The 21,581-nt window shown below is 38.9% G+C and overlaps 3 protein-coding genes across 12 annotated transcripts in view; 1 reads left to right on the forward strand and 2 right to left on the reverse strand.

The window, feature by feature from the left end:
• Positions 1-4,911, forward strand: part of clcn2a (chloride channel, voltage-sensitive 2a) — an 83,124-nt gene extending 78,213 nt beyond the window's left edge. For all 4 annotated transcript variants that reach the window (XM_036216178.1, XM_036216175.1, XM_036216177.1 and 1 more), the window contains 2 exons: positions 448-534; positions 628-4,911. In XM_036216178.1, the coding sequence (XP_036072071.1) occupies positions 448-534; positions 628-1,143 (603 nt within the window). In that variant the 3' untranslated portion in view covers positions 1,144-4,911. The remainder of the gene's footprint in view (positions 1-447; positions 535-627) is intronic.
• A 56-nt stretch (positions 4,912-4,967) lies between these two features.
• fam131a (family with sequence similarity 131 member A) lies at positions 4,968-13,098 on the reverse strand (the record flags this gene model as incomplete). The annotated part of the gene is given in 5 exon segments (XM_024273237.1): positions 4,968-5,828; positions 5,958-6,095; positions 9,557-9,739; positions 9,817-9,928; positions 12,845-13,098. Coding segments are annotated over 4 exon segments (906 nt in total). The 3' UTR covers positions 4,968-5,334.
• Positions 13,099-14,947: 1,849 nt separating this feature from the next.
• Positions 14,948-21,581, reverse strand: part of eif4g1a (eukaryotic translation initiation factor 4 gamma, 1a) — a 25,406-nt gene continuing 18,772 nt past the window's right edge. For all 7 annotated transcript variants that reach the window (XM_024274467.2, XM_024274474.2, XM_024274473.2 and 4 more), the window contains 6 exons: positions 20,051-20,132; positions 19,732-19,830; positions 19,418-19,561; positions 17,804-17,885; positions 17,490-17,630; positions 14,948-16,314 (listed from right to left, as the gene is read on the reverse strand). In XM_024274467.2, the coding sequence (XP_024130235.1) occupies positions 16,133-16,314; positions 17,490-17,630; positions 17,804-17,885; positions 19,418-19,561; positions 19,732-19,830; positions 20,051-20,132 (730 nt within the window). In that variant the 3' untranslated portion in view covers positions 14,948-16,132. The remainder of the gene's footprint in view (positions 16,315-17,489; positions 17,631-17,803; positions 17,886-19,417; positions 19,562-19,731; positions 19,831-20,050; positions 20,133-21,581) is intronic.

Raw genomic sequence — 21,581 nt, forward strand, 5'->3', positions numbered from 1 at the left:
CTTCAAGAAGTAAACAAGTTTATTTTAAGTTATCAAAAATATGGCAATGATCAACAGACAGCACTTTTAAAGCCCCATTTATAAAGGTCAACAGCAAAAAAAAGTTGATTTAGGGTTTGGTATAAAAGTTAAACAAAGCCTTATATAAAAGTATTAACCCTTTAATACCTGAGCTCCAGTGTTTACGTTATTTGATTTACTGCAACATTTCAACTGTTTACACCACCGCTTTTCTCCTTTAAAATCTGCTGGAATTACGTTGATGGTGTTAGTGGTTGAAAAGTTACAGTATGCTAAAGATTTTGTGTTTAAGCGTCACTGGTGACACCTCAAGTGTTAAACGTTTAAAGACCCTCATGTAACATAATATAAAAGTAGTATAAAAACCCATCAATAATACAAGCTTATATAACCAGGACATCATCCAACTCTCCTCCTCATCCTCAGACTCACACCATCTTCTCCCTACTGGGCCTGGATCACGCTTACGTTACCAGCATGGGACGACTGGTTGGAGTGGTCTCTCTCAAAGAGGTGTGCCGTCTTAAATTATTGACGTTTGATGCACTTTTTTAAAATGACATTTTTTAGACACCTACGTTTACCATGACTGTGTTGTATCCACAGCTGCGTAAAGCAATCGAGGGTTCAGTGACGGTGACTGGAGTGAAAGTCCGCCCTCCTCTGGCCAGTTTCCGTGACAGCGGAAACAGTACGAGCGTATCCGAGGTGACTGAACTCCACAAGCTGTGCATGCGCCACAGAGGGCTGTCATTGCCGCGGGAGCCCAAACGCTCAGACGGGGCCGACCAGTCGGACATTTCATACAAGGACATCCCCATCAACTTCTCAGATGAGAACATTTTGCAGTTTGAAACTAGCCAAGATGACATGACAAACCAGCTGTCAGACATGGTGCTTCAAGAAAGCCCCTCGTTTGCTGAGGACCAATCGGAGCTCACCTTTGACTGCAGCCCCTCCCACACTGAGGAGTCAGAGCTGGCCTGTGATTATGACCTTTCGACCCAAGCACCGCATTCAGACGGGCTGAAGCAGGAGCTGGGGAGTCCGACTATGAACGAGGAGGAGTCAGAAGCTGCAGGAGAGAGCAGCGGCGTCCACCCTGACGACCAATCAGAATGATCACATCCATGAATGTTGACTATTTTTGTAGAAATCCAGACTCCTGTTGTAATGTGAGGGCTCAAGTGAGCAAAGCTGGTGTCATTTAAGTCTTCAACAAATCCACTGAAATGACCAAAATAATACAATTTAGTTGAAATACTTTCAGCATCTATTTGTTTAAAAGAACTGGAAAGTCCAACTGCATTTGTTAGATGTGCAGTTAAAGACCAAATTAGGTGGAAAAAAATCAGGCGGGAGAAGTTAAGGATAGAAACTTACTTATTTAGCTTTGCTTGAGCCTCAGGGCTGCAATAACACTGATCCATGTGTGAAAATCATACATTTTATGGCTGATTTACTATGTTTTTTATTTGTTTTCCTTTATTGTCAATGAGGGTATAGAGACTGCAGGGTGAGAATCTCTTCTCAGGTCAGATTGTTGGTGGATTTTTAATGATGTTCATCATTTACAGTATAGTAATATATTTATTTTTGTAGATACATCCACTTCATGTCCAACACTCACATCAGTGGTCACTTTAATTCTAGTATTAATGATAGCAGCAGCTTGTGGCTAAAGCTGGGCCCGTTTGAACGTAAAAAATAATAATATACTTTTCTATTTATGTTTAAAAAAAACCTTCTCTTTGCACAATCAAATTCAGTTCAGCTAAATGTAATTTACTAAAATACCATCGCCAATTAGTGACTGTATAGGAGAGCTGGACCGAGCAATCCCTCCCCCCCTTGTGTTCCAAACAGGAAGTACCTTCTGGTTTCAAGAAACCAAAAGACTGTTGAGAAATAAACAGTCAGAATAACCATTCTTGCTCTGATACCTTTTTCTTAAAGGGCCTATTTCATATGTATTATACTGTTCATTTAAGGACCCTCTGAGCACCAGCCCCTCCCAACCCACGAAAACAGGCGGGTCCTCACGAGCTGATGTCACAAAGTGAGAACAGCCCCTTTCAGGAAGAGTCTGCTCTGGCAGCACTGCCCCCAGGCTAACACAAAGCTAGCGGTGATCAGCAAAAAAAATGTCATTTTAGATGCACAGTACTGTAGATCTTCCAATTGTGTCCCGTCTCCAATAAATTATGTGTCTACAAGTTGTTTGTGACTTTAGAGCGGCAGGCGGAGCCTCAGAGATCAAGGCATCTTACTTACTTCCGGGTTGGAAACTCATATTTCTTAAATAATTTGTTCTTTAGTGTGCCAAAGGTAATATATGGCCATATGTATGGAAATAGTTTACTCTGGAAGGCTTAAGAATAGCATGATTAACATCATCTTGCTAATCCTAATTTTATGTTCATGATATTTTTTTCTTCATCCAGTTATTCAAGTTATAAACCGGCCAATCAGATGCCTGCTACCCCCCACCTTTGATTGACAGATTCTCCTGACTGCATTTTCAGTGGAAGGGGTGTGAACTTCCATCACAGATTGGTGGGAGTAGTTGCCATAGTAACGATGACTCAGCTTGACTTGGACCAGTCTCTGCTTACTAACCTCGTCTGGCTCCACATTGAGCTCTCCTATTGTGAAAAAATGGATTCTGAATTGACTTCATTTCACTGGAGCTGAAAGTAAGTCATGTTCTCACTCGCTCAGTCCAGTTCTTTTATACAGTCGAGTCACAGAAAAATCATAAAGCACAGAAGAACACAAGAAACTATTCAAATGAGCACATATATTTTGGAGTTTGAACTGTCTAATAGCACTAGAAAAACGTCTTAGAAAGCAACTTTAATCACAACATGTGGTGATGGAAGTTTGTGACTGATATGCAATAGTTTTCCATTCCTAATGCAGTAAAGTGCAGACTGTCTTCAGCAGCTGCCTCTCACAACACAAGGATATTACTTTTTTTTTTTTACTTGATCCCGGCACATTTATTAGTCCCTTAAGTGTGCGATCAGCTTGGATCTATTTACAGCGATGAAGGCAGCTTCCAAGCTGAGTCCCCAAACAGCGCGGGGCTACACCTCTACAAAACACTGAACTCACCGCGATGCGACTCTTTGCTCCATCTTTAAGCATGAAAATGAAGCAATCCTGGAGCTGGGAGGTTTTGGAAATTGCTGGCTGTTGCACAGACACACAAAAACACACACAAACATGTGCTGTTCTGTATGCAGCCTGTAGATATTTAACTATTATTAGAACTTTAAATCCAGCCTGGCCTCTGAAGTAACATCTGTATGAAGCACGACATGTCTGATTGTATTTTAGCTTCATGGAACTATTCTGAGCCATCCCAGCCAGAAGGGCCAGGAGGGCCAAACATGGTTTAAAAAAATGAGCAGAAAATGTGGGCCCCAAATGGATTTGTCCACCATTTCTGTGGCCCCTCCTGTGTTTGCCCACATTGGTTTTAAGTGGGGACTCATTGGGTAGGCTTGCTACACGAGCCACCCGCCCGGTGGAGGGTCGAGCTCCTTAGCTTGCTTCAGCGGAGCTCGCTAGCTTGATACTGCGGAGTTCCTAGCTCGCGACAGCCGAGCTCCTAGCTTGATGCAGCGGTGCTCGCTTGCTCAATACGGCGGAACTTGGTAGCTTGCAACAGCGGAGCTCGCTAGCTAGAAACTGTGGAGCTCATTTGCTCGCAACAGCGGAGCTCATGAGCACCGCTGCAGTGGAGCTTGCTAGCTCGATACAGCGATGCTTGTTTGCTTGCTATGGCGGAGCTCGCTAGCTAGAAACAGTGGAGCTCATTTGCTCGCTATGGTGGAGCTCGCTAGCTCGCCACAGAAGAGATCGCTACAGCGGAGCTCCCCAGATTGCTACAGCAGAGCATGCTTGTGCTCGATGTGGCGGAGCTCGCTAGCTTGCAGCAGCGCAGCTCAGTTGCTCAATACAGTGGAGCTCGTTTGCTCGCTACAGAAGAGCTTGCTAGCTCAAAACTGCGGAGTTCGCGAGCACCGCTGCAGTGGAGCTCAGTTGCTTGCTACAGCGGAGCTTGCTAGCTTGATAAAGTGGAGCTCGCTGGCATGCTACAGCGGAGCTTGCTAGCTTGATAAAGTGGAGCTCGCTGGCATGCTACAGCGGAGCTTGCTAGCTTGATACAGAGGAGCTCACTAGCTTGCTGCAGGGGAGGTCGCTGGCTCACTTCAACAGAACTCGCTAGCATGCTACAGTGAAGCTCGCTACAGCAGATCCCACTAGCTTGATACAGCAGAGCTTGTTACAGTGAAGTTCACCAGCACTCTACGCTGTCCACCAGGCGGCTGGTTAGCGTAGCCAGCCTACCCGCTGAGTGCTCACCTAACCTAATGTAAGCAAACACAGGTGGGACCACAGAAACTGCAGACAGACCTATTTGGGGCTTACATTTCCCCCCACTTTTAAACCATAACGGGCCCTCCTTGCTTTTCCGGTTTGGATATTTCGATTTATTTTTCTTCTTCCTTTCAGTCTATATAACCATCTCTGCAATGTCTTTATGGTTAAGTTGCAGTTTGAATGTAGAATATTGCTTGCCTTTTAAGTTAATGTATACGAAACTAAATGTAGAAAGTGTATAAGCTATTTTGCAGCGTATCTAGTTAAGCAATAAGTCTGTAAGATCTCCCTTTACATGGCACTGGTCTGTACATGCTCTGTACATATGAAAATAATATATGGATGTGAACCACAAACATGCTTTTGTACATAGGAAAACTAAGCATTTTAAATCAACAGCAACTTTTATTTTTCAGAGAAAATTTGTTTTTGTACATGAGTGAATGATTAAATTGAAAGAAAAATGTATATTAAAAATTGACATGAATTTATGATTTATTTTGATTGAGTGTCAAGTTACTGTTTGTGGAGGAAAAAACAACAACAACAACCAATTTTGTTTTCTAAAAATCATATTTATATAGGCAGGACACTCAGGCTTTCCTTATAAAACCAACACAACACACCATGACCTGCAAAGAAAGAAACTACACTACAACATATTCATAAAAAATGAATGCAATAGCAGCACATGACTGTTCACAAGAATGTACAAAACTCAGTTTGAACAACAGCTTTACATTCTGGTTGAACTTCCAACATGTATACTGTTTACAGCTGCAATAAACAATGGAAGGTTGATGGATGAGGAGGAGAAAGCCGCGAGAGGAGGCGGCATAATGAAGGAGAAAGAAAACGAGTTCACACTGCCGGGGAGAACACATGAAGTCATATCAGACGCACAGAGGAACACTTCAAATTTTATTTCTCTTCCTTCTTTTCCTGATCTATCTCCTCTTCCTCCTCGAACGACGCCACTCCTGAAGACGCCCTGTCGGAGAAGAATCCTCTCGGGCTGCAATGCCAAACGCGAAACTCCTGAAACACACTGCCCTCCTCCTCTTCGTCCTCCTCCTCATCCTCTCCCGGAGACTCGGAGTGAGAGGTGGAGTAGCAGGAGTCGAACCTGCTGCTCCTGGCTCGGGGCCTCCACTCCGGCTTGCTATGGATGCAGATCTCGTTGCGCTGTACGTGCAGAGGAGCGAGCTGCTCCTCAAAACCCTCCAGCCTTTCTTCCTCCTCCTCCAGAAAGGAGCTGGGTAAGGTGGGCGAGGCGGTGTCGGATGAATGCAGGTCATTGAGAGTCGGAGGTCTGCTGGTGCTGGAGCCCAGAGGACAGTCGAAGGTTGGTGCCTCATCATCTTGAGTCTTAGGCTGATATGTGAGCCCGCTGATAGGACTGGACTCGGCGGGGTCTGGAGGAGGAGCAGACAGTCAGAACACCTTGAGACGGATGGATGGATGGATGAAGGACCGATGGAGGAAGAGGTTCTCTGTGAATGATGAGTTTTAAGAAGGGATTCAACAGAAGTGAAGATGTGTACCTAAGCTCTGACTCGACACGCTGCAGGTCTGTCTGTTAGAGTGACAGTCTTCATCATTGGAGTCCTCCTCGTCTTCATCATCCAGAGAGGCCCAGGCTCGCAGCTTCGCCTCGGCGATGGCGAACTGCTCAGCCACGCCTGGTGGGAGCACAGAGGTTTCATCAGTCGTGGACTCATTCTGGTATAATCAGTTCCAATCTCTGACTGTATATGAGAACTGGACTGAGTGGCCCCTCCCCCAAACAGGAAGTACTTGTTGGCTCAGAGAAGCCAAAATCCAGAGAAATAAGCTATTATATTTTTCAGAATAATCATTCTTGCTCTACTGCTTGTTTCTCTTGATAATCCTTTTTTTTGTAATTTTTTTTCTTTATTGCAAGTTATAAACGGACCAATCAGGTGCCTCAAATGGAAATAGGTGGTGTCGCATCAAATCTTTGATTGACAGTTTTTCATGTGGAAGGGGTGTGAACTTCTAACAAGCTGACTCCCGATAATCAAGAGTGGTTGCCATAGAAACAGTAACTCAGACCGACTCGGACCAATCACTGCTTACAGATGAATTATTGTTCCAATATGGCAAAAAAAACGGACTTTCTTCCATTGGAACCGTTTTCAATGGGTGACATCACATTCACTCGGTCCAGTTCTCAAATAGATGCTTTACAAAGACTTACTAAACTGTTCTCTTGATAAAATAAAAATAGAAACAAAACCTTTGTAAAGGCAAAGGAGTCAACATCAGAAACTGTAGTAGAAGTAATATCTCCTTCATTTGCATTGAAAATATGTTCTTTCAAATGTGACAAATAAGTTGAGGTTCACAGTCAAGAATTACAGAATTCTTGAGTGATTTATTTTTTTATTTAAGAATTAAGAATGATTATTTAGTGAAGAATTAATTAAAAATTATTTAAAGGTGATTTTGATCCCTTAATGCCTGAATTTATTTCCAGCTATGATAAAAGATATTCACTTGTGTTTTTGCTTTTACAAATACGGTAATTTTACAGCAGGCATTAAGGGGTTAAAGGTGAGCATGGATCAAAAACTATTCCTTAAATAATAAAAATAAAAACTAATAAAAAACTTTATTTGAACACAACTGTGATCTCAAACGTGTAATAAAAAAATGCATATATAACAACTAGAATAACTGTTAATTAAATCGAGCGACAGTGTCAAAAAGAAAAAAAAGCTTTGAAACCAGACTTTGAGTTAATTTATGTTTAAGGTGACTATTAAAGACTGACTTGCTTAACTCCAGCAGATATCTGTTGAAGTAACACCATTTCATTTAGCAAACTGACGTTGTAAAAAGAACATATTTTAATCAATTTTTTCAAAATATCTTTTTTATCAGGGGACAAAAATAACTTTAAGCTGGTCTTAAAAATAAATACATAAGTAAAAAAAAGAACAATTTGAAGGAATTTTAAATTGAAATTAATCAAGTACCAAAACAAATACTTTAACTACAGGATAAATGCCGTATTTCTGCCCATGGTGGGCTATTTTTAGGCCTTTCGGTGATTTGTTTACATCAAGCGGATTAGATTGGTCCTACTTTTCTTCCCCCCCTCTTCCTAATCAAACCACAAAGATTTCGCCAGTGCCAGAGAGGATGAGTCACAACCAAACAACAGGAGCTGGTGTTCTGTCAGTGGCGTGATGTGAGAGTTTGTCTAATAGGCCACCATCTGCTGCCAAGACGAGCCGTAACTGTAGAGACAACAAGGTGGGAGGAGCGCAGCGCTGACATTGCGTCGTTTGAGGGGATTAGGTGGCATGACAGAAGGTGGGAGCTGTTCAGGAGATGATGTATTTAAATTGTGCTAAGGGGATGCACATGCCAACATAAACCAGCGAAAATCAAACAAAACAAAGATCTTTTTTTCTTTGTAATTTGAAATTAAAAATAACTAGAAAAGTTGCATCACCTGCAATAATGTTAGTGTGAACGCTTTTTGCTGAAAGAAGTCGCTGAAGATGCTGAAGCTTTTTGCTCAAAATGCAAAAGCTATCAGCAAAATGTTAAATTTGCTAAAAGGCTGGAAATTTTGTTAAATAATCACACAAGAGGGCTGAAGTTGACCTACATTTCTGAAAATTTGGTAGTAAAATTGCTTATCAATTCCTAATATGGCAGGTTTTCCAAAAATATTTATTGTGTAGCTTAAATGTTAGCTAAAGTTAGCCCAAAAAAACCTTAGTAGATGCCAAATTAGCCAAAAAAAATGACTACTCGTTGCTTTAATACTAGCTAAACTCCAAAATAGCAAAAAAGTAAATTAAATTAGTCAAAAACGTTGCTAAAATAGAAAGCTAAACTCTAAATTAGTCTAAAAAAATTCCCAGTAGATAACAAAGTATCAGAAACGTTAGCATGTAGCTAAAATATTAGCTAAACTCCAAATTAGCATAAAAAAATCTAAGTAGATGCCAAGTTAGCCAATAAAGCGACCACATTGCTACTAGCTAAACTCCAAAAACCCTAGAATTCCTCAGTAAACTAAATTAGTCAAAAATGTTAGCCTGTTGCTAAAATAGAAGCTAATTAGCCTATACAAAGCTCAGTAGATAAGAAATTAGAAAAAAAAACCTTTGCATGTTGCTAAAATATTAGCTAAACTCCAAATTAGCATAAAAAGCCTCAGTAGATGACAAATTAGCTAAAAAAAAGCTAGCACATTGCTTAAATACTAGCTAAATATTAGCTAAACTCCAAATTAGCATAAAAAAACCTCAGTAGATGCCAAGTTAGCCAGTAAAGCGACCACATTGCTACTAGCTAAACTCCAAAAAGGCTTAGAATTCCTCAGTAAACTAAATTAGTCAAAAATGTTAGCCTGTTGCTACAATTGAAGCTAATTAGCCTATACAAACCTCAGTAGAAAACGAATTATCCAAAAAAAAGCTAACACATTGGTTAAATACTAGCTAAATATTAGATAAACTCCAAATTAGCATAAAAAACCTCAGTAGATGCCAAGTTAGCCAGTAAAGTGACCACATTGCTACTAGCTAAACTCCAAAAAAGCCTAGAATTCCTCAGTAAACTAAATTAGTCAAAAATGTTAGCCTGTTGCTAAAATAGAAGCTAATAAGCCTATACAAACCTCACTAGATAACGAATTAGCCAAAAAACGTTAGCATGTTGCTAAAATATTAGCCAAACTCCAAATTAGCATAAAAAGCCTCAGTAGATGACAAATTAGCCAAAAAAAAGCTAAAAAATAGCCTAAATATTAGCTAAACTCCACATTTTTTGAAAATTACTATTAAAGATGAAAACATAGCCCATGGATATATTTAAAGGTTTGTTGCTAATATACTTAAAAAAATGAAATTTGAAGATTTTCTTCTTCATTTCCTCTGAGGGCATATTTTACTCAATGTTTCAAAAACTTAAAGTTTATGAATACCAAAAATACAACCAGTAAAGTCCTGAATTAGGTTGTTTTGATACTAAGATTACAGAAACCGCTGAAAGTGTGATTAAATTTTTACGTATAAAAAAACATACGGGAGAATTACTATAGTGTGAATGTTTACTAAGAATTCCCACAATAAGCAGCAGAGACGGGAGAAGGAAATACCTGCTGCAAATCGAGCCTCTTTCTCTCCTTCTGTCAGGTGGCTGTAGGAGCTCAGCTGGGACTGGGCGCCCGCCGGAGGACCTGCCGGTTTGGGCCAACCCTTCCACTCGATGAGATGGGCGACCCGGCCCTGAGCCAGCGAGGTGGGCTTCGTCACATGGTCCCTAACGGCTTGAGAAATTCCTGAACACGAAAAGGTAAGAGAATGGTGTTAAATTTGAGAGCATAAAGCCTCCTAAATCCATGGAAGTTTTTGTCACCGTTCAGGGAGGATCTGGCAAGCGCCGCAAACTCATGGATGCCGACACTTTTCCGTGAGTCTGCTGGAGATTTTCCGGATTTGGGAATCATTTCAGTCTCCTCAAACTTCACCTGAAAAACACAAGATTTTAGCAGAAATCTTTTGCTTTTTTTGTGCACATTAAACAGTACAAGTTTACATTACAACCAATTTTCCTGAGCAAAATTTGCTGATTTTTTTAAATCTGAATTTGAACCAAAACACAGTTATGGCCTAAGACTGTAAGAGCGATTTTCCTACCTCCTCCTCCCCCTGTCCCTCCATCCTCTCACTACTCCTGGTCCTCAGTCTCATTGTGGACATGCAGAGGTGTTGTCACCGCGCAGTAAACAAACCCAACTGAACAACACAGCTTGAGATCGCCGGTTTAAAGTCCCAAGCAGACGAGCCGACAGCTATGCCCTATATTTACGGCACAGATGCTGCTAAAGCCACAGTAAGCCGGTGAAAAACGGTTAGAATGACTCGGGTGGAGGCAGGGCGACAGCTTCCATCTGACTAGTCAAACATATGGTGTGTGACCGGTCCTGGGTCAGGTCTGTTGGCCACAAAGCTGCTGATTAAATGCGATCGCACTGCCTAATGAACCCGGCAAACTCTCACGTGATCTGGCAACACAGGTGGGTCAAGGGAATCTGAGGTTGCAGCCGTAATTGGTGCACTTTAGCCGAGACACGTGCATTTGACAGATTTTCTTAAGCAGATTTTGTTCTCGAAGCAGCTAAGAAACACAAACTCAGAGAACCGGAATCTTCTCCTTGAGGAGGTGGGAATTCACCTGAGACGTCACCCATAATGGACTGGGTTAAAGACGCTCCCAAGGGAGGAGATTTGACCGATTTAAAAAAAAAAAAAAAAACCATCATAGGTTACTAGGTCATTGTAAACTGTCTATAGCAGTGAGAGTGACACTGTGATGGACTGCCAGTTGTGATAATGACCCCATCTCCCTATTATTCCAACCAGGAAACAGGTGTAGAGAAAGCGTCAGGGTGGATGTGAAGACGCCAGCTTCTACCTAAACCTGCATAACAGCTGCTTCAAAAAGGAGGATTTGAGTGTGAGTCACATGAAATTAACTAAAATTAGCAGCATCTGTATCCCATCGGTTCAATCTCACCCACTTTTAGCTCACCTCGCCTAAAACTGCCAAAGTGAAATCCTGGCACGTTAATGAGAGGGACTCAGAGTATAGAAGATTTATCATTTTCAAAATCCATTTTAAAATACGGTGAAAGATTAAAACTCAAATGCTTGGTCCAAAAATGGGGAAAAAACATTTGTTAGGATTCCTGTCTTAGGTAGACAGGAATTATGAAAGATTTCTCAAAAAGAGGCAATTCTCAATTGATGATTTAATGTGCAATTTAATTAAGCATCACAAAAATATAGAAGCGTTTTTGACTCATAATTCAAAATAAAAGTCAATACTGGAAATGCTTTTTCATTTTCACAATATACCTGCATTACTTGTCTCTTAAATGAAGTTGAATTAAAAATTTTAAAAGTCAAATTAAAATGATAAAGAAAAAGGCATTTGACATTTCATTTTCAAAAAGTTCTTTAGTAAATTTGTATGGAAGTGTTTTTGACTCATAATTCAAAATAAAAGTCAGTACCGGAAATTCTTTTTCATTTTCACATGATACCTGCGTTATTTGTCTCTTAAAGGAAATGAAAAAAAAAAACAATTCTCCAAAGTAATGCAGGTACATCGTGAAAATGAAAAAAATATTCCCACTATTGACTTTTATTTTGAATTATGAGTCAAAAACGCTTCCATACAAATTTACTAAAGAACTTTTTTAAAATGAAATTTCAAATGCCATTTTCTTTATCATTTTAATTTGACTTTTTAAATTTTTAATTCAACTTCATTTAAGAGACAAGTAATGCAGGTACATTGTGAAAATGAAAAAGCATTTCCAGTATTGACTTTTATTTTGAAATATGAGTCACAAATGCTTCCATGCTAAAATGCATTTTGCGATTTAGAATTCAATAAAAAAAGAAAACTTTAAAAATAAATTTTAAATAAAAGCAATTTACAATAGAATAGAATAGAATAGAATAGATTAGAATAGAATAGAATAGAATAGAATAGAATAGAATAGAATAGAATAGAATAGAATAGAATAGAATAGAATAGAATAGAATAGAATAGAAGACCAAAATCCAGGAAATGCAATTTACAGTTCAACATTAAAAATGACATTTCTTTTGATTTCTTTAGAGTTTTTCTAAAATATTTAGCATTTTAATTTACTTTGGTGTTTGGATCTCACATCATATCCACCCATTTGGATTGGGGCTTCATTTATGTGTAATATAATGGTGTTATTTCTCTCAGAAAATTAACTTTTCCTTCATTTTCTTGAACTTCTTTTCCTGTCGAGGTTACATTTGTGAAAACCTTGAAAGAAAGCAGAAATCGTTTGTTTGTGTAATTCCATCAACCAGTGTGCATGAAAACCCATTCACAGCAATAGAAGCTTTGATGATTTATCATTTTGTGCAGATTTTGTTTTGTTTTTGTCAATTTGTTGGCATTAAATTGTGTTTTCAGCCATAGGAAGGTCATAGATAGATATCAGAAGTGGTGCCCTCTCCGATTTTAACTGTGACTTCTCAGACCAACAAGTGGGTTAAGGTGATGCCAGTCAGTCAAACGTGTTCATGCCTTTGAAGACATCTGTTTTTTCCTCCTCCTTTCCAGCTCAGAAATGGTGCATTCGAGCAGCAGAAGCGACACTCTGATGGCTGAATTACGCATCTCTCCGCCATTGACAGGAGCGAATCTGCAATTAGGCTGCAGACAAACCGAGGCAGGAGAGATGCCTGCACAAAGCCTCAATCAGCATACCAATAGCTCCATACCTGCATCAGAACCAAACAGCCCCCACCACCCCCTCCTCCGCCCTTCACGCGCGCGTCAATGGCTCAGACGATGCTCCAAATTACGCAGCTGCTTCTCCGTCGGTTCCTACCTGGAAGTCGAACCGCGGCGGCTCATGATAATTACTCCGATCCGATCAACAGATGACACCTCCGGCTGCAGGGTCTGCGCTCGCTGGGTGTCACTCTGACGGCGGGAGCATCTTCTTCCCGGCTGCAGGATCACATCTCCGGCTCAGACGCACCATTTGTTGCTCGGTATATGGGTTATCGGCTGAAGGCTGTCCAAGTGTCTCACGATGGCAGGCGTCATCGATGCAAGGCGGTGTCGTAACTTCAACCCCCCCTTTCTCCTCCTCCTCCTCCACCTCCTGCTCTTCCTCCCCTCCAAGGAGATCCAGCAGAAAAGCTGCTGCCGGTTCGGTCCAAGATAACGCGCTTGTTATGATGGGGGCGTCCGCAGTGCTGTGGTGAGAGGACGCACAGAGGCTGCTGTGTTCATGGAAATGTACTGACAAACCATCCAGAAGTGGTTGCCACAGAAACAGTTTCCATGCTGCTGCGTTGTATTCAAGATGAAGGAAAAAAAAACTCAACCATGATAGGACACTTTACTGCATGAGAAAGATGCTTTCCACCTTTGACCTTTCATCTTTGACTCCCTTTTTAGGATCTACTAACAAAAACTTCAAACTTTTAACGAAGAAAGTCAGTTAAATATTTTTTGAAAGACTTAATTTACAATATTTGCATGCAGAATGCTGATGGCTGAAGTCACCTGTGGCTCTTAATAAAACATGCTAACAATTGAATAAATAAGAGATTAGTTCATTAACTTTTGTCAATTTTTCTTAGAATTTTAACATGTCAAGCATCTAAGCCACATGTGACAAAGTCAAGGCCGGATCCGGCCCTCCGAGTAAATATATCCGGCCCTCCAGATCATTTTATTTTATTGTTATTAATGGCGCGATGTTATCTTGTGTTTATTTCTAACTTGTATCATTTTGATAAAATAATTTTTATGGAGAGTCAGTTATTAAAAGCTATTTGATGTTAAAATTTATTTATTCCAGAATAATATTCCTGCCTTTTTATTATTCACAATTATGTTAAAAAGTTCTAAAATTTTAAATATTTAAAAGATTTTGACATCCATAAAATAAATACTGTTAAAATGAAACCCCAGAAGTAAAAAAAAAATGTTGTTTTGCCCTTAATAATAAGCATAAATATTATTACCCAATTAATTAATTTTGGCCACATATTATATAAAGACTAACTCTGATGACATTTGTATTTTTTGGTGTTTTTAACATCTTCTTGTAGTATTTTTCCGATGGAGGACTTTTAAAAAGAACATTTGAAATGTGGTTTACATCTGTGACCTATGTTTGACCTCATTTTAAAATCTACACAAATAAAATAAACATTTTTAACCAAGGAAGTTAGATAAATATATTTAAAAAATGCAATTTATTATATTTGTATGCAGAATGCTAATGCCTTAACTGATTTAAATTCAGTTTAATCTTAAAAGTGTTATTTAAAAAAACACCTATATTATTTCCCAATTAATCATTTTTGCAGGAGCAAATTATTTGTGATTTTTAAAAAATACATACATAGCTGTTTCCACTAACAACCACTAGAGGGCGATGTATTCTCTTTTGACAGTGCCAGAAAAAGAAGTGTCGTCCAAAACCAACATGGAGGAGAATACAATTGTTTTCCGATAATATATACTTATATTTAGATATTATATAGATAAAATAAATATTAATATTTATTATATGGATACATTTGGATATATATTTCAGATATTTTTTCTCACCTAATTTCCCCCCCCCTGGGATTAATAAAGTATAATTGATTGATTGATTGATTGATTGATTGATTTTCACATTATTATCCTTAATTTTATTTTTTCCCATGGCAAATATAAAGTGTGACTTACTGTATGTGCCAGAGCAACTTATACTCCAGAAAATACTGTATTATATATATATATATAAATAGTGTAATCATAATTAAAAGACGCTTTTAAAACGGAATCAAAAGATGATCTGCAAAAACTTTACAGAATATGTAATCTGCTATGAAAAATGTTTAATTTCTGACTCTGAAAAAATTTAAAAAATAAACTTGGTGATCTACAATAAATTCGAGGCAATCAAGACACTCCATACGTCTGCTCAGCAACTCATACATCCTTTATTTTCAATGTTCAATGATCTCATCTTTCCAGTTTTAGATGCAAAAGAAGCAAGAATTTCTTAAATAGAGAGAAAAGAAAAAAAAAAAAGAAATATTTACAAAAAAAGTCAAATAAAACTAATAATCAATGGATTATCAAAAACACTTCTCTGCATCCGGGCGACTGATGTTTCTCCTGGAAAATGAGACACTGCAATTATATCAGAAAATTATCGTTTCTGAAAAATAAAACTGAAAAAAGTATTATATTTATGGAACAATCCTGAAATAAGTTTCCACTTAAAGTAGAAAAGGCTTTCAGATCGCCTCTATTTTTTTTTTTTTTTCCGTTTTTTTTCTTTCATTGTATATATTTATTTATATATATATATATTTTATCAAGGTAATTTCTCCACTGACTTCAAGTTTTAACTGTGATTGGGTCATTAAGAGTCCTCTAGAACAGCTGAGGTTTAAGTACATGAGTCAGTCCGGATGGTTCACTACTGGGGTGTGGGCGAGGATGGCTTAGAGGAAGCACAAGTCCACCCCCCCAGGCAGACCAAGTCCACGTTAGTCCTTTTGTTAGGCTCAAGGTAGGAAACAGAAGGTGAAAATAGACAACCTTTTCTTTAAAAACTCCATCTGGCAAATCAGGATTAGTTCATGTACATTTTATCTACCGACATTTTGCCCACTAGATCATTAATAGAAACACACTTCAGTCATGCTGCACACTCCAGTAAAGGACAGACACAAGAGCCGCGGTGGAACGCGCACGGCGTTAAAGCGGGGACATCGCACTCCCTGCTGTTTCGTCCTGTAAGGGGGATGAGATGTTGGGGCCTCACGACTGTCTAGAACGAGGATCAAGCAGCCACTTGGTTTGTGTTACTTGAGTTTTGTAGTGATGTGGGGCATCGCACACCTCATTAAAAAGCAGTCCTGCTGAATGCGTTTTCAAGTTTATTTGAGGACAACAGGAAAGGGAGGAGAGACATCATTATTTTCTGAGTCCATCTCTCATAGAAAAGAAAAAGGAGGGAGAAAAAAAAAAGATTTGTCCTCATTGAGGACTTATTTGAGTCTGCCACGCTGGCAACATTGTCTTTGACTCTCAGCTGCCTACAGAGCACGCTTCTGGATAAAGTTAGGCGGCAGCTTTTTTTTTTAATGTCGTTGCCTCAATCCTTGTCGGACTCTTCCTCGGCCTCGCGGAGCCAGGTGAAGAAGGTGGTGACGGATTTCAAGGCGACGCCTTTGCCCGTTTGCTCTGCAGAGTCTTTGCTGGATTCCCATTTGTAGAAGGCTTCCTCTTTAATCACGTCCTCGTCGTACAGAGTGTTGAAGAACATCAGCAGCAGGTCTGCATAGACGGCACGCAAAGGAGGGAAATTAGCGGGAGCTCAACCAATAGAAGAATATACAAACACATAAAAGTTATATAAAAGAAAATAACAAAAAATGCATTAAAAAAATCAACTTTCTGAGCTTTTAAGTGTGTCATACTGTTCATTTTTCACTCTAAAGAACCCCAAAGCGGTATTTTGATCCGTTCAGCCGTTTCCGAGTAATCCTCTAAAAACTGCGTTCTCAACAGCGGCCCCTCCCATACCCACGAAAACGAGCGGGTCCTCACGTGATGATGTCACAAGAAGGAAGAGTCTGCTCCGCCCCCAGGCTAACACAAACCTTTCTCTGCAGAGCTAGCAGCTCGAGCTAGCGGCGATCAGCTAGCTTTGCAAGAAAGGAAGCAGACTATTTCCTGGTGGAGAAAAGGGAGAAGACTATTTCTTTGTGGAGAATGGGAGAAGACTATTTCCTGGATGAAAAAGAGAGCAGACTATTTTTTTGGTCGAGAAAGGGATCAGACTATTCCCTGGTGGGAAAAGGGAGCAGACTATTTCCTGGTGGAGAATGGGAGCAGACTATTTCTTGGAAGTAAAAGGGAGCAGGCTATTTCTTGGTGGAGAAACGGAACAGGCTATTTTCTGCGATGAATTGGGAGAACTGGTTTAAGCATGCATTATTGAGCAACAGGACAAAAGTAAATGGACCCGCATGAAAGTGAAGGGTATTTTTGATACAGAGATGATATGTCAAAATTTCATCTAATCCTGAAATGGTCATCTGTCAGTATTTACATTTTTTTGACCGAATTTCACTGCAAAATGAACCTATTACCATTCTGTCTGTGCCAAATATGGGGAGAAACGCTTGAGCTACGCTGTATGTGGGCCTACATCAACATTTAAAAATAAATACATAAATAAAATCCCCTCATTTTTTCGTGGGTAACATGCCGGCTCTAGGAGGGCGTCATGAGGTGGAACCCTCAGGGAGCGAAAGACGGACCGCTAGAGATCGAGTCGTTTTACGTCCAAATACAAAAATAGTTCAAAATGACCCTCATCTCATAAATAATTATTTTTAGTGTTCCAAAGGTAATATATGATCATTTACATGGATATAGTTTACTCTGAAAGGCTTAAGAACATCCCAGTATGAACAACATTTGCACATTCTAATTGAGATACTGACTTGCAGGCTGCTCCATGTGAACCATGAGAGCCTGGAGGGCGTAGAGGGCCTGCAGCTCCTTCTCCTCGTCACACAGGTATCGCTGCAGCAGAGGGGCTCGAGTCTTGATCTGATCCATATCTACCTTGTATGGATTATCACCTAAATAAAAAATACAAAAAATGTCCATGAAACGGTTCCATCTGCAGCTTCAATTTTAGCGTCTGCAGTTTTTTTTTATGGGTGTTGCTGCTGTAAGACGCACAACAAGGATGACTAATACGGGACACATTTAGAAGCAGCTCTGCCTTACATGCTACATTACTCATACTTACATATGATGACCGACTGGCACACCGATGTCATCAATGTTCGGATAAACTGGTTGCTCACTGTCTGCTGATCCTCCAAATTAGCCTGTGAAAAGAAAAAAAAAAAAAACAATCCAATGATGAAACGTAAAATAAAGCTACATTCGCTAAATGAAAATAAAAAAAGCCTTGATAATAAATCAGATTAATGGCCAGCTTTATCAGTAGATGAGTTTTCTCCTTATTAAGGTTCTGCTGTTTTTAAGAAGGAGCAAAGACAAAAAATAGCTCAATATTCAAATATAAGAGCAAAAAGTCAATAAATGCTGCAGAAAATGTAAAAAGTAATAGAGAATCAATACTGAATTTATACTTTCAATCCAAGAGTGAAGTAAACAAAAGACAAGATCAATCAATAAACAATTTGACTATTTTGGCAGAAGAAGCGATAAATATGTTTCTCCAAGAAGTTCTTATTTAAAGTGTTCTATCTGTCCAAACAAACAATATGGATTAAAAACAGAAGAATCCATGGAAGAAAAGAGCGTTTCTTAATTACGCTCTCGTACTCTTTGACCTACTTACATCAACATAAATCAGCTGATTTTGAGGCAAATAAAACCTGCTCCTCACTGACAAAAACGGCACAAATTCACTTTTCTAACCGACTGATTTACTCCAATTGTGTAAAAACTTAAAGAGTCCCACTCCAACTACATTTTTTTCTTTAGTAAAATAATTTCTAGTGATCTTTTAATCACGACTGTGCAGTTTTTTGCCTTTGTTATTTTTTAAGACATTTTATGCCCAGCAGCAGTAGCTCAAGAGAAATACAGTTCTGGTTTGTGGGCGGGGCTGTTGTCTCAGAACAACCACGCCCCCTTCTCCTCCCCATTGCTGGGAGATCTGTCTGCGGCTCACACGCAAGCCAATAGCCCCTATTATGAGAAAAATGCTACAAAAACGTGAAAAAACTATTTTCATTTCATTTCATTTAACTTTTAAGTGTCTTAGTTTTCAGAATTAAGATTAATACAGTTTAAGAGTGACAGTAGACAAATATAGATGGGTAAACTGTTGTTAACACGGCAGAATACAGAAAAACTATGTAAATAAAATTAATAAAATTGAGCATCATTCACATACAGCTCAAACAAGTGCTTGTATGGTATTATGGTAAAAGCGTACACCGTCCGTGTCTAAAACCCACACGGCATCATTTTCAATACCGTCATTACCGAAGTATTAAAGGCTTGATTTTTTTCCTATAAAAAAATATTAAATAAGATTAATTTAATACCTAAAGCTGATTGTACGTTCAGTGGTATATACAAGCCACACCTCCACTGCTTAGTTTGCCTCCACTAGCCCCGCCCCCTTTTAGGTATTTTTCAAACTTGGGCTGAGAGTGAGTCAGCCTCCAACTGCCCTGTTTGGTTACCCTTAAAGTGGTGCCTACAAAGTTCTTTAGTAGTCGAGGTAATACAGTCGAGGTAAAATGTGGAGGAATATTGTTGATATATTGTTGTTTTTCTTGGCCAGCAGTTGACAGAATGTCAACACTGGAGCTAAAGTACAGATGTTAAAGGGTGAAACTTCATGTTCTTTAGATTACAAAAACCCCAAAAGGTCACAGACCTCAATCCAGTCTCTGATCCGCTGGTTGTTGGCCTTGTCCTGCAGGAGTCTGTCCAGCTGTTTACTCATCTCTTCTCCACTGAGGAGCTTTTTCCTCCCAACTTCCTTTGACTCCATTTCTTCATCTACAGTGAACTCGACTTTCTGAAAGAATCAATGGTTTACAAATGTGTCTGATTAGATTTCAGAAAACGTTAAAAGAACACATTTAGTTTCCTATAAACAAGTTAAAGCTGAATGAACTCATGACGGTCTGTGCTGAACAAATGAACCCAAATGTTCTGCTTCAGTAGATTCGTACAAATCCTGCGTACCTGATCCGTGACAAACTTGTTGACATCTTCATCCTTGGGTAAAACGTCATTCCAACTCAGACCGGCCTCTTTCCATAAAGCCCCGACCTTCTTAGGAGTCTGCAGGTTCAAAAAGAGAAGAAAATAATACGAAGGGGAGGGGTTTGTTAGTTACGTTTAGGATTTTTTTAAAAAAGAAAATATGTTTACCAAGTTTGCTACCAATACATAGTTTGTTGTTAATTAAAATAACTCACGACACTGAAAACATTTCTATAGACTCCAAACAAACAAACACATGAGGTGAGGCCTTTGCTGCAGCCTCTCTGCTCGGACGTACCATTCCTTTGCAGAGCAGCTGGAGGATCTGAGCCAGCAGCACGCCGGCCTTCCCCAGAGGCACCAGAGGCTTCGAGATCTCCCTGAAGACACACAGACACCAAATGAGTTCATCATTTTAAAAAATTCAGACAGTTTTAAAGGATAAATGTGGCCAACATTACAAGAAATCCATAGTATGTGTTGTAACTCAGAAAAAAATCATTTAAAAAGCTCATAAATCCCAATTCCCCCTTGATTCACTTGAGTTTTTGCTTTCACATAAATTAAGTTAAAATAGCCTTTGTGTCGCTTTAATACGTTAAAATTTGTGTTTTGTTTTTTTAACTTTGAGCTTCAAGTGGGATTTCATTTGAATGGAACTTCCTTTTATTTCAATGCAAGTTTTTGGTAAAGTGGAATTTTTAAGTTTATTTCACTTGGTTTACTATTAATTTCTCCAATTTGTTTCTACTTCACTTCAAAACAAAGATTTACATTTGGGTCACATTTGGTTTACCTAATATGTGAAAAACAAACCGGCAAATTACTAAAATACTTCAACAAAATACAAGAAAACTGTTTCAAGAATATTGTGTGAATTGTTCTGAAGCTCTTTGGGCCTTCAAAGGACGGTGGAAAGAGCTATACAAGTATACGCAAACTACCATTTTTTTACCATTTACTAAAAAAAATGACATCAAACAACCTCATTTAAGGACAAAACAAAAAAAAACTGCATTTCTGTCTGTGAGGTTGTGTAATAACATGGAGGAAAGGATCAAAGTGAGAAAAATGAAACAAAAAAATTAAAAACTGAAAATTTTAAAAGCTAGAAAACGAAAAGCAAAATGTGGAAATGTATGGACAATTATGACTGTTTTGGCACCTTGATGCATTTTTTGTGTTTATGTGAATACTTAGTATTAATATATAAAAATGAACTCATAAAATATACTAAGATTGAGGGTAGGAATCAATAGATTCTTCTTCTAGACTCCTTTTTGAGCCCTTTTCAGAATAAAGGCACAGCAGATTTTCTATTTTTGATTAAATTCAAGGACTTTAACTGTGCCAAATGGTTTTAAAAAATACAGTAAAAGTCAATTAACTTTAGGTTGTTAGAATTGCTCATTTTTGATTGAGATGCACCAGAAATAGTAAAAATAAACTCACTTGAATCCCTGTTTAATCACGTTCAACTACATTGAGATGATGCGATGTGACACAGTGTTGAAAGGGAGCCGTCAACAGAAATGTTGAAAGTAGTAGCATGTAGTAATAGTATTTTCTCTCTATGTGTGGGTTTTATTTATGCCAAAAAACAACAGTTTAATTATGAAAATAGTAACATCAACTTGGAGGCAAATCAGTGTCTCAATTTATTAAAGGTGAAGTGAGACTTTGTGGCTCCTCCCAGGTTGTGGTCAGTAAGAAATCCACTCCTCTTTAAGTGTTGAAGGTTGCAGACCCTGCTATAAGTGAATAAATAAAGAAATGCTTAAAGTAAAATGTATAAAGTAAGAACAATGTAACTGAAATGCCCCGAAAGT

The sequence above is a fragment of the Oryzias melastigma genome, linkage group LG17, assembly GCF_002922805.2.
Source record: "Oryzias melastigma strain HK-1 linkage group LG17, ASM292280v2, whole genome shotgun sequence".
Taxonomy (NCBI): Eukaryota; Metazoa; Chordata; class Actinopteri; order Beloniformes; family Adrianichthyidae; genus Oryzias; species Oryzias melastigma.